Here is a 13,266-nt window from a genome sequence, read left to right as displayed (position 1 = left end):
GCAGCGCGCAGTGAGCACACACACTGACTGAGGGATGGGGGGTGTGACAGCATGGCCCCATCCCAATCCTAGTCCCCATCCCTGTGACACCCGGACCCCGCTGGTCCCAGACCTATCCCGTGTATCCGCACACTGTATCTGGAGAATGGAAAAAAAAAACAACACAAAAATCGACAATTTCCACACGTTTCTACCACTTGCCCCATAGCCAACTGCCTGGGGTGGCAGCTGGTGGAGGTAGTCAGGGCGCGCACACACACACAGAAACCCAATTCACAACCCACTCACACCACTGAGAGCCTTCCCATGTGACAAAACCCATCAGAAATAAACTACCCTATCTGGTTGGAAATGTAATGGATTTTATTATTGTTATTCCTACTTCCATGGGGGCTGTGGGAGGACTGGCAGGCGATGAGGCCCCCAGTTTAGCACGGTGCAATTATACCTACCATCCTTGCCGTTAGTGGAGGCAGTTGATAGTTTAGGGTTTCCCAAATGCAGCTCAGCATGGCACCACCTCTTGTGGTCTGCAGGACCTGGGCACAGCTCCACTGCTTGTCTACAAGTCCATTTAAAATGGCAGATCTCAGCTTGCCAGCACCGTCTGCCCACTGCGATGCTTCGTGGGGAAAACCTGAGTGCAGCAGGGGCCTAGTGGCCAAGTGCTCTGCTCAACCTGCAGGGACCAGCAGGGAGGATGGGACAAGGGGACGCCCTCGGAGAAAATACCACAAGGAGGCTGCTTGGGCAAACAAACAAAAAACATCCCAAACAAGATGATATTGTTTAAATAATACACTCTATTTTATTTTGTCTTAAAATAGTTTAACCTTTATGCTACAGACTTGTTTCAAAAAACAGAAGGTTTCATCTTGCACCAAAAATATATATATTTATATATATATATAACACTCTGTTTTATTATTTTTTTTCTCCAAAGACCATTAAATACTAGATGGAAAATGAGAACTAAGTAATGAGTGTCGAGAAGAATCAAAATTTTTTAACTAGAGTCGCACATTTTAAACATTTAAATTCTAAGCAATGATTTGTCTTTACTACAGAAGATTCCAAGTTTACACTCCAGCAATTCAGGAACTGCTAAACCATGAAGGGCTTGAGCCAATGCACACTGAAGCTGACGGAAAGCCCCACAATCAGCTCCAGTGGGTTCTGGATCAGGCCCTAAGTGCATTGGTTCTTAGCCATACAATGGCTAACATTTCACTTTCCTGCTGAGAAGAGCAAAACCGTCCAGGCACCTTTTGCTCTCTTGTAAAAAAAAAACAAAACAAAACAAACAAAAAAAATAAAAAAAAACACTTCCTAGCTATCCAGTGATTGTGGTTTTTGGATCACTACCTTTTCAAATATGTTACAAATAAAAGAAAATAATGTAGTGTTTTAAATAAAATAAAAAGAAAACCTGCATCAGACTACAATACATGAGTTGTTTAAACAAACACAGTGCACAATTGGAGGAAGTTTGGTTAGGACACAGTTGCTTTTATATATACATGGAAGTCATATCATATACAAACTGAAAAACAGATAGATAGTTTGCATTTTTAATGGAAGTACTACAAACGGGTCCCTACAGCTTGCTTCAAAACTGATCTTTAAAAGACTCAATGAAACAGCAAAAAACAGCCACACTAAATCAGTGTTCCAAAGTTACCTTACAAGCATGTGTGCTAGCCCACCAAAATGACAGCCGAGTTACGTGATGAAAACATGAGGAGAAAAAGATCAACAGCCAATGCTGTTAGAGCGTCCTGACGGTGCAGGCTTTTTTTTCCCTACTGTAAGGAGCGTGGGCTCCACTCCTCCCTCCCGCCCCGAGAAAGAAACCTGTCACTAGAAGCACCACATACATTGTCTGGTCATGCAATACACTTATCACAGCTCAATGTTTTAGAAAACTTTAAACTGGAAGAGCAATCCCTTACCTAATTGTTCTCAAGTGCAGTCATAACCTTTCTGCTTATTAAAGAAAAAAAAAAGTTTGTTATTGACTATACAACCACTGCTTTTTTTTTTGTCTTTTTTTTTCTTTTTACATCATTACGTAACAACACAGGTATTGACTTTTGATGGTGTTTTGTTGTTGTTGTTGTTTTCTGCTCACAGAAAAAAAAAAAAGGAAGCCAAATATATTTAAAAATGAGCCAACACAAAAACAAAACAGAACCGTGTCCTGACTACCCCCTGTTCAGCATCAAATGGCAAAAGTCTTCTGAGAGAGCTGTAGAACATTTCCATTTGAAACATTTGAATACAAAGGAATATTTTAATTGCACAACAGACATTTAAAGTGAATATCATCTTGTTTAAGTCTAATCTTTGGCTTTTGCCTTGCAAAAGGCTCAGTATGACAGATTAGGGCCAGGAACTTCCATATACGCTACAGAAACTAGAGCCCACTGAAGCAAGTGGTTCCACTGATTTCAGCTGAACAAATATTCCGGTAGAAAGCATTTCCTGGATCATTCCCTAGAAGCAATTCCAAAACTAGGATAAGAGACATGACCTAAAGCCAGGAAAATGGTGCAGATCTAGTTAAAGAAAAGATCACAACCTCAGGCCCTGATCTTGCAACAACCTTTAGGACAGAGTTTGAAGCACTTGAATGCTCCCGTGAGTTTCAGCGAACTGTCAGAGCTTAACAATACACACCTGCTGAAGTGCTTTGCTAGTTTGGGGCTTTACACGTTTGTTGTTTTTTTTTTTTTATTTTTTGAGATGGTCAACGAAGCAGATAAACAATAGAAGAAATGAGGACTAGGAGCAAATATGTTTCGTTTTTCTTCTTCCCCTACTCCAGGCAAGATTCAGAAATAGGTAAAAAGCTCAGATACATTTAAAAAAAAGAGGGATGTTGGGCCTTTTTATTACTTTTCATTTTCTTGTGCTTTTGTAATAATTAGCTGCTAGAAAGTTTCTACTATGACTATTTTAAATTATAATAAGCTGTGGGAAATGATCAGTGAAACATAATAGTCAAGTAGACAGAAGACTCAGCACTGAAAAGAGTGTAAACTATAAATTATATTGAAAATAAAAGTCCTTTAATTAAAAGCTGTTCAGTGCATATGCTATGGGCCTTTTGTATTACAGACAGTTCCTCCTGCTGGTAACATAACCACATCAGCTTGGGTATAAATACTCTCGGCCCAGTTTTTGGAAGTGTTGAATACCCACAGTTCCACTGAAATCAGTGCAGACACAGCATTTCTCAAAATCACTGATGCTCACACAGCAAAACACTAACTTCTACTAACAAACCCAATATACTGATAAATTAAAAATGTTCTGAAGTTGGAGGCAGGAAAGGGTGGGAGGACAACTTTGTACACATTTCCTCAAATTAACACATACAAGTTAGCAACTATAGACGTGTTTTAAATTTGGAGCTATTGGGTCTTCATTCTGGGAAGAATCCTCCTTTGAGAAGGCAAAAAAAAAAACACATTTTAAATGATCTTAAAATTATACTACATTCTTATGGAAATGAAAAACTTCATGAGTTTGAATTTCATAACACCAGGAATAGGGCTTCTAAAGCTGAAGCTATAACAATGAACTTCTGTGCCACAAAGGGAGGAGGGATGAGGACAGAAACACAGTGACACCGCATTACAGTAGATATTTGCGTCTGGTATCTTCATCCAAAGTGAGGTCTACTACTTCTGGGGGCGAAGACCAATTCTGCTGGGGAGTCACAGCTGTCCATGATTGCGTTTGCTGAGTGTTAATGTACTGTGAGCCTGAGCCATGCTTCCAGGAAGACACACTCTGTATCACGCCTGCCCTAGGATGCACACATCTGTAGCAAGGCAAAAAGCATTAAAGCTGCTATTGAATTCAAGCATGAGATTCTTAGCTTCAGTGTTTTACCACTTAGGCATTTAATTAACAAGTCCCTCCCCAAAATTTCCTTGGGCCTTTTCCATTTGTAGATCCACATCTTAAATACCCACTGATCTGCAAGTTCACCATGCTGAGACTAGACTTAAATTCATACTCAGGGGCAGAGCTGGGGAAGGGGCTGTTGGGGTTTAAATTCTTTTTAAGAACTCAATTCTACCAGTGGGCGTAAAGTGATGTTCCCCACTAAATATGTGCATGGATCCCCAGGAACCTGAAGAGTTTTCTGCCCCATCACATGTACTATGCCATGCATTATTCAGAAGCATTCCGTTTCCTGCTAGCAATTTTACCCACTGAAATTTTAAAAAGAGAAAAATTGAAAGCAAGGCTTGATGAGACAAAGAGAAAAGATAACTTTCTATATGAAATCAAAACTGTGTTACCATAAGGACATAATGATACCTTCATTACAATAATAAAGCCATTACACTTGATTTTTCTTCGGTCATCTTAACTAAAAATTACAATCATGCTGGGAAATGCTCCCTGCTAACAGTACAGCCCCACTTCAGCAAAACATTTAGGCTTTCAGTGATTGCAGTCAATGAAACTAAATCGTGTACTTAAAGATAAGCACACACTCAAGTGCCTTGCTGAAGTGAGGTACATGTCTACTTATTTGCACAGTATTTTTATCTATTATATTGATAACAGATAAGTGACAAATTAAGTACAAGCTAGGAACAACTAGAAAAAAACATAACAGAAGACTTGGTTTGCTCTATGAAGTGATGACAAGAATTACTGGAATCTTTAAGATGGTCACTCCATTCATAGCTGGAAATATTAAACGAGCACTAGTAAAACATTATAAATTCTGCTCCAAAAATCGTTTTGCTCTTGCAAGCACTGGTGGCAGCTGCAGCTGCTCCTGACTGAATACATAAGCTTTGGGGCAAATACATAAGATTTGGGGCTGCTAGGGTAACCTTTTCCATTCTCTTTTTGAAGGCATGTGAACTGTATTTCAGGCACCCACGTATCCTGCACTGGTCAAATATTCCTGACATTTTATTGACTTTAATTCAAGGTAGCACAATTTAGTTTCTCCAGAACACCTTAAGTTATGCTATTTTTTTTTGTCTCTGCTTAGAGAAATAGTTTCATGAAATAGGATGAAAAATCTCATTCTCTGAGCTCTAACTTGTCAGAATACAAATGTCAGATATGCTATCACTAGTCGGTCGAGGGAAGTGATTGTCCCGCTCTACTCTGCACTGGTGCGACCTCACCTCAAGTACTGTGTGCAGTTCTGGGCACCACAGTACAAAAAGGATGTAAAACTGTTGGAGAGTGTCCAGAGGAGGGCTATGAAGACGATGAAGGGCCTAGAAGGGAAGATGTATGAGGAGCAGCTGAGGTCACTTGGCCTGTTCAGCCTGGAAAAGAGGAGGCTGAGGGGAGACCTCATCGCAGTCTACAGCTTCCTCACAAGGGGGAGTGGAGGGGAAGGCGCCGATCTATTCTCCTTAGTCACCAGTGATAGGACCCGCGGGAATGGTGTTAAGCTGAGGCAGGGGAAGTTTAGGCTGGACTTCAGGAAGAGGTTCTTCACCGAGAGGGTGGTTGCACACTGGAACAGGCTCCCCAGTGAAGTAGTTACTGCACCAAGCCTGTCTGAATTTAAGAAGCGACTGGACTGTGCACTTAGTCACACGGTCTAAACTTTTGGGCAGATCTGTGCGGTGCCAGGAGTTGGACTTGATGACCCTTATGGGTCCTTTCCAACTCAGGATATTCTATGATTCTATGACTCTAAATGTTTAAAGTGAATTATTCTGAAAAGAAACAAGAACACAAATAATTATTTTGGTTTATGTATTTGCATATTCATACTATAGACTTAAAAACTGAATTCCAAACAATGCTTCCTGATGTATAAAAACTTGGTATCTCAACATTTAGTATCTTAATATTTCATATGTTTAGCCTGTAAATCACAAGCTTAATCTAAATACATATGAGATTGATAACTATTCTCTAGAAAAACATTCTGATAACACCATAACAAGAAGAATAGAAAAAACAAGTGCAACATTTGCTACCTGTTGAGGGATTTTTGAAACAGCAAAGATCCCATGGCTTGCTGTAGCTGAGCAAACCAAGCTACCAGGACGACTACGAGAAGTTCCCACGACAATGATTCCCACATCGCCCAATTGAGGAATTCAGAAAAATATTGTTACCAGCAGCTGGCTTCAAGGACAAGATCTACGTGACTGCTAATCACAAGGGGGGTTGTTTTCTTCTAGTTGTTTGTCTGAGTGCTTTTGACTAATAATCTTGTGTGAAACACCGTCCGCCCCTGTTAAGTTCACTATAAAAGTTAGGCTATTTGGACAATAAAATGGAGCATGATCTGACTCTGCTGGTGTCTCTCGTGCTTTCGGCCGTACTTCTTCTAACACCCCATCCCCATTTACATTTCCCCAGGAACTTTACCTACCAAGCAGTAGACTCATCCACACTTTTCCTGTTCCCTGAATTTTACACCCGGTAGCTTGCAAGATGGATACCAGCATGTTGTATAGGGGGAGGCAGGAAGGTGGGAGACCAAAAGCACTCACACAACCTTAGGGAAGACCAGAGGGTCCCGCAGAGCTGGGGTCAGCATGACGTGCCCACACACCTCTTGCCCACCCAACCTACATGTGGTGTTTGGGCACATGGGAGCATGTCCAGCGCTTTGGGGAGAGCAGGTTCCTGCTCCAGGCATTATATCAGCCCTGTGGTGGTTGGAGACCAGCCCCATGCAGATGTGGCTGTGGAAGTGGATCCACATGGAAAGTCCCATTGTTTGGACTCTGGTGCCAAGCAGAAAGAACGTGTCCTACGTTGAGTTTTATGATGGGGAAAGTTTTATGGGCTCAGTTTTGCCCTCTGGGAGGTGGGAATTGGGGGAAACAGTCACTTTTCCATTGTGCTTTTAATCATTCAGTTTTGGGAAGATGCCCCAGGTGCAAACTGCACCCCTGCCTAGATGGCCCTGGGAGAAGGTGTCCTCCCAGGGAATGCTGGCCCAGGAGCAGACACCACTGAGGTGCTTGTGTGAGACACTATCCGCCCCTGTTAAGTTTACTATAAAAGTCAGGCTATTCGGTTAATAAAGAGGCAGCATGATCTGACCATACAAGTGTCTGTCCTGTTTTTGGCCGTTCTTCCTGCAACATATGGCCTTGTCCTTGAAGCCAGCTGCTAGCAACAATATTTTTCTAAATTCCTCAATCGGGCGATGTGGGAACACTGTCATGGGAACTTCTCATAGTCGTCCTGGTAGCTTGGTTTGCTCAGCTGCAGTAAGCCATGGGATCTTTGCTGTTTCAAAAATCCCTCAACACCGAAACACCTGAGAGAAATTGAGAAACTCCAAGCACCGACCCGGACACAGAAATCGCGGGGAGACACAGGGAGAAATGGCGGTGAGACGGGGGAAAGTGACGTCATCGCGGTGAGACGCGGGACATCCGGGATCGAGTTGCTACGGGAGATCGGAGGCGTCAGTGAACAACGGCAGACGACCGCCACCGTGTGGCGAGCTGGCACATAGCAGAGGGGTGGAGATCACGACCCTGCAGCCCGTCTGACCATGGAGGAGGAAGCGACTGTGCAGCTTCTCTCTAGCATTCTCTCTAAGAGAGGCGTATCTTGCAATGTAAAAAAGATCAAATCCTTGGTACACTGGGCCCAGAAGGAGGGTTTTCTAAAGGAAATCCTTCTAATTTTTAGCCCAGATGAGTGGCGGCTCGTAGGAGATCATTTAAGGGATACAACCATCACAAGTGGAAAGTTGGATAAAGATCTATGTATGACCTGGCGTGCAGTGCTTAACACGCTGTGTGGTATGAAAACCGAATGGCAGATGGCTATGGTGGCGGCGCAAGCTTTCTCAGTACCATCTGGGACTGACAGACTGCCGAGTATGAAACCTGAGACTTCAGGAATTCAGCTGACACGATTTTTATCGTCGGTTCCTGCACCCACCCTGGTTCAGGGTATGACCTCTCCAATAAATCAATCAGCGGCAGAAATAACTGAGGGACTATCCGAGCAGAGTGCTGATGGGGAGTGGGGGCTGCCCTCCCCACCCCCCGCGCCGGAAAATCTTGATAAAGCTGTGCTGCCAGCATCTGTGCCACTGCCAGGCAGCAATAAATCCACTTGGGATGCTTCACCAATGAGAGGTGCATCAGCAGCTTGCGAAAATCGACCTTCACTGAAGGAGCTGATGGGTACAGTGCAAGGAAAAGAAGACCTGATTAACAGACTGCAGACTCAGCTAGCAAAACAGAAACAGCTGAGGACTGAGGAACTCAAAATTGTTCAAGAGAAAGCTGCCAAGATCAAAGAGTGGGTAACATTTAAGCTGAGAGAGCTTGAGCTAGAAAACTGCCACCTGAAAAACTGTAATCGGAGGATGACAGAGCAAATTGAAGCCCTTTAGGATACATTGCAAGGTATGACCAGCATTTCTCCCTTTAAATCTCTTTGGAGCTGTAATTCTCTGAAGTCCAGAGCACCACAGACTTCTTTCCCTGAGAAGATAGACCAGAAATCTATGCTTCTTGCACCTGGTTTCAGGCAGCTATGTCAAACAAGACCTACCAAACGTGTCTTCTCTACAACAAGCATCGTCCTTGCCAATGACACCTTCACTGAGGATGGAGAGGACAAATCTCTGCTTTCTCAGAACACACTGAAGCTCATGTCTGACCCATCAAGCTGGAATCTCTCTGCAGGAAAAGACATATTTTCAACCATAAACTCTGAAGGCCAACGGCATCCTGGCTTGTATCAGAAACAGTGTGACCAGCAGGGCTAGGGAGGTGATCGTCCCCCTGTACTCGGCTCTGGTGAGGCCGCACCTCGAGTACTGTGTTCAGTTTTGGGTCCCTCGCTACAAGAAGGACATCGAGGTGCTTGAGCGGGTCCAGAGAAGGGCGACGAAGCTGGTGAGGGGCCTGGAGAACAAGTCCTACGAGGAGCGGCTGAAGGAGCTGGGCTTGTTCAGCCTGGAGAAGAGGAGGCTCAGGGGCAACCTTATTGCTCTCTACAGATACCTTAAAGGAGGCTGTAACGAGGTGGGGGTTGGCCTGTTCTCCCACGTGCCTGGTGACAGGACGAGGGGGAATGGGCTTAAGTTGCGCCAGGGGAGTTTTAGGTTAGATGTTAGGAAGAACTTCTTTACCAAAAGGGTTGTTAGACATTGGAACAGGCTGCCCAGGGAAGTGGTGGAGTCACCATCCCTGGAAGTCTTTAAAAGACGTTTAGATGTAGAGCTTAGGGATATGGTTTAGTGGGGACTGTTAGCTGTGAGGTTGGACTCGATGATCTTGAGGTCTCTTCCAACCTAGAAATTCTGTGATTCTGTGAACACAGCTTAGGGTGCTCTGATCCTGTGTCTCTGCACCCTCCAGCTGAGCCCACAAAAACCCTTGAGGCTTTGACTTTCCGGTCTTCACTAGAGGGAAACCATTGCACTGTGAGCACCTTGCAACAAGTGTCTTTGGACGGAGCCGGTTCCTCTGATGATCTGAGTGCCAGGTTCTGTTCCCACCACCTGGATTCCACTTCCTCAGGAGAAATAATGAGCATGCTTGAGGGCACCCTCCAGACTGCTGGGCCACCCCTGGCTGTGTCAATGTCGGCTGTTACAGCAGGTTCCATCTGTCCAGGGAGGGAATGTGGCCTTGGAAGTAGTATGACCTTTCCAAAAACACGGACTCCCAATGCACCAAGAGACAGTATCCAACTAGCCAAGAGACATTACAGCCAACCACAGTCAGGTGCTGGTTCTTTCCATCGTGTAATGAGCTTAGAGGCTAGCACCTTTCAGCCCCAGAACCACTCAGTCATTCAGTGCTGGCAACTCCTGGCTTTATGTGCTCCTCTGTTCCTGCCACAACATCACTTCCTCTGGTACATCAAACAGCACTTCCAGCGCCATGCAGACCCCAGGAGTGAAATAGGCAAGTATGCCATCTACTGCCAGAGATCAGTGGACCGCACTGTGCAAACTGGTGAGCGAGAAGCCAAGCCCTCACAGATGGAGATTGTGTCTCCTGCTGAGAAATACCTACCACCACTCACTGCCCTTCAGCATCCCGGTGTACTTTATGAATGGAACCTACCAGGATGTAGGTTTTGATGGCTCCTCAACAGTTATTCATCCATTTGCGGTGATTGGTCAGTGGCAAAAAGAAAAGGGGAAGAGTAAGGGGCGACAAAGACAGAAAGTATCAGGAGGATGCCACTGACACTAACAGCATGGGTAATAGGAGTAATATAAGTAAAACAGGTGATGGCAAGAGTGGAAAGATAGGGAAGCATTTTTGAGTTCTGGAATGGATTTTCCTACAGATTCAGCCAAAAACGAGTGTTCCATATTCTCCCACGGGCCAAGTGATGGTTGAACGATCACACCAGGTTTTAAAGGAACAATTAGTGAGACTATGTCCTGGTTTCAGTTAGGACAGAGTTAATTTTCTTCCTAGTAGCTGGTAGAATGCTATGTTTTGGCTTAGGATGAGAAGAGTGCTGATAACACCCCGATGTTTTAATTGTTGCAGAGCAGTGCTTATACCAAGCCAAGGACATCTCAGCTTCTTGCTCTGTCCTGCCAACAGGCAGGCTGGGGGTGCAGCAAGAGCTGGGAGGGGACAGACCCAGGACAGGTGACCCAAACTAGCCAAAGGGGTATTCCATACCATCTGACGTCATGCTAAACAATATATAGGGGTGGCTAGCCGGGGTGGGGGGGCCGGACTGCTCGGAGTTAGGCTGGGCATCGGTCATCGGGTGGTGAGCAATTGCATTGTGCATCACTTGTTTGTACACATTATTAGTAGCAGTACTATTATCATCATTGTTATTATTATTATTATTGTTGTTATTATTATTATTATTATTATTATTATTATTATTATTATTATTATTATTATTATTATTATTATTATTAATATTTTCCTGTCTTATTAAACTGTCTTTATCTCAACTCACGGGCTTCATTTTCCCGTTTCTCTCCCCCGTCCCAAAGAGGGAGGCGGGAGGGTGAGCGAACGGCTGCGTGGTGTTTAGCTGCTGGCCGGGTTAAACCATGACAGTCCTTTTGGCGCCCAACGTGGGGCCTGAAAGGTTGAGATAAAGGCAGATCTGACCAGAGTGTGTTAAACTAAAATTGGTATAAGTATTAGACCTGCTTAATAGTTGCCAGTCACAATGCTGATTGCTTTAATCTCAAGTCTGCTGCACCTGTTTTCCAAATTGAGTATTATAGCACATTATTTTCCGTATGTGCTCTCTGTCATGTTGTTTATCCTCTCCGGGCCCTGGTTTTAGATCATTATGGTACTGTGCGGTGTAACACTGGCTTATGAGACGATTAAATATCTGGTCATGACTCTAACTTGGTATTTGTTCTCAGTAACGTCGTCCACTCTATACTTTGGAAACCGTATCTCAGAAACAATTATACCTGTTGCCTTTTTCCATTAGGGAGTCAATCTGTGGAGGGGAAGGGGGAAGATATTTTTTCTTACTCGTTCACTCTCCCTTTCTCCTTCACCACCCCTTTATCCTCCTTGATCACTCTCCCTTTCTCCTTCACCACCCTCTTATCCTCCGAGCTTGTTACAATAGTTCTCCAAGATATTGAATATCCTTGGGATACTCAGACCAGCATGTTCTTGTTGTTATGCCTCCTGAATGTGCTTCAGGTTTTGCTTAAAGTTAAACAACTACTTAGGAAGCTCATCCAGAGATCTGCCCGGAGGCAGGATAGTTGTGAGTGGCAGGGATTATGGGAGGATATGGGCAGGCATCTAGAGCAGTGGGCACCTCCTGTGTTTTGGAAATTCACCCCTGAACACCTGCAAAATCCGAAAAAAATGGCAGAATGCTTAAAAAAAAGGTGTCATGACTCTGGCAGTTCCCAAGTAACACAAATCATTGTAACGTGCTGGGGCCTGGCTCATGCCTATCGAGCTGCAATTGATACTACTATCAACTTAGTGACAGACCCTGAGGCCACTCCAATTCCTGTGACAGATCCAACGGCAACTATGACACCTACGATGGACTCTGCAGCCACTCCAGTTCCTGCAGCTGCTCCAGCTCCAGTTCCTGCAGCCGCTCCAGTTCCTGGAGCCTCTCCAGCTCCTGTGGCTGGGTCGGAGAAACGAGCTGTAGCAGTGCAAGTTGACCCTGCAGAGGGTATTCCAACCCCTGTGGCAGACCCTGTAGCTGGGTCAGAGAAACGAGCTGTAGCAGTGCAAGTAGCCCCTGCAGAGAAGGTGAAAAAATGGTATAGAGATTCAGGTCGTTTAGAACGCAGAGAGTCTTCTGCCAAATCTAGGTATAGAGACGACGATGCTGGGCCATCAGGGATTAAGGAGGAGGAAGATGAGGATGCCGAAAAATCAACAATAACTACCCGAAACCCATACGAGCGTGAGCTACGAGATGTGCGAAAAGATTTTGGTCACTGCATAGGTGAGCAGCTTGTCACCTGGCTGCTCCGGTGCTGGGACACTGGAGCCAATTGTGTGGAATTAGACAGCAGGGAGGCCAGGGGGCTGGAATCCCTTGCTAGAGATGCAGGCATTGACAAAGCAATTGAAGATGGAGCACAATCTCACAGCCTCTGGAGGCATCTCCTCTCAGCTGTGAGGGAAAGGTATCCCTTCAAGGAAGAACTTGTATGTCTACCAGGCAAGTGGACCACTATGGAGAAGGGAATCCAGTACCTGAGGGAATTGGCAGTACGGGAAGTAATTTAAGAAGACCTAGACAACGGACAAAAATCCAGAGATCCAGATGAAGTCAGGTGTACACGACCCATGTGGCGGAAGTTTGTACGAAGTGCACCATCATCATATGCCAGCTCATTGGCAATAATGGCCTGGAAAGAGGATGAGGAACCCACAGTGGATGAAGTGGCTAAACAACTCCGGCAGTACGAAGAAAGTCTCTCGTCTTCCATACAGGCCTGCGTCTCCGCTGTGGAGAAACTTTCTGAAGAGTTCCACCAACTTAAAGAGAATCTATCTTCCTCCCCACCTGAACCAACCAGTGTCCACCGACCAAAAGAGAACACTTGGGAGAAACTTTCTGAAAAGGTTCACCAACTTGAAGAGAGATTATTTTCCTCCCCACCTGCACAAAGCAGTGTCTCAGCTATCAGGGGTAAGCGTTCATCCGCACAAGGAAGACGATATGGTGGGTATTCACCCCGTGCCACCCTGTGGTTTTACTTACGAGACCATGGAGAGGACATGAGAAAATGGGATGGAAAATCTACCGCAACCCTAGAGGCACGGGAACGTCAGTCGGAAAAGA

At 44.7% G+C, this 13,266-nt stretch overlaps 1 protein-coding gene across 1 annotated transcript in view; it reads right to left on the bottom strand.

Moving 5' to 3' along the window:
• Positions 1 to 783: 783 nt before the first annotated feature.
• ARK2N (arkadia (RNF111) N-terminal like PKA signaling regulator 2N) overlaps positions 784 to 13,266 on the bottom strand; it is an 81,338-nt gene continuing 68,855 nt past the window's right edge. The window contains exon 5 of the mRNA XM_068665270.1: positions 784 to 3,829. Within this exon, the coding sequence (XP_068521371.1) occupies positions 3,640 to 3,829 (190 nt within the window). The 3' untranslated portion in view covers positions 784 to 3,639. The remainder of the gene's footprint in view (positions 3,830 to 13,266) is intronic.

This window comes from Anas acuta, chromosome W (genome assembly GCF_963932015.1).
Source record: "Anas acuta chromosome W, bAnaAcu1.1, whole genome shotgun sequence".
Classification (NCBI taxonomy): Eukaryota; Metazoa; Chordata; class Aves; order Anseriformes; family Anatidae; genus Anas; species Anas acuta.
Note: the sequence above shows the minus strand (reverse complement) of the source record. Positions and strands in the feature narration are given on the sequence as shown.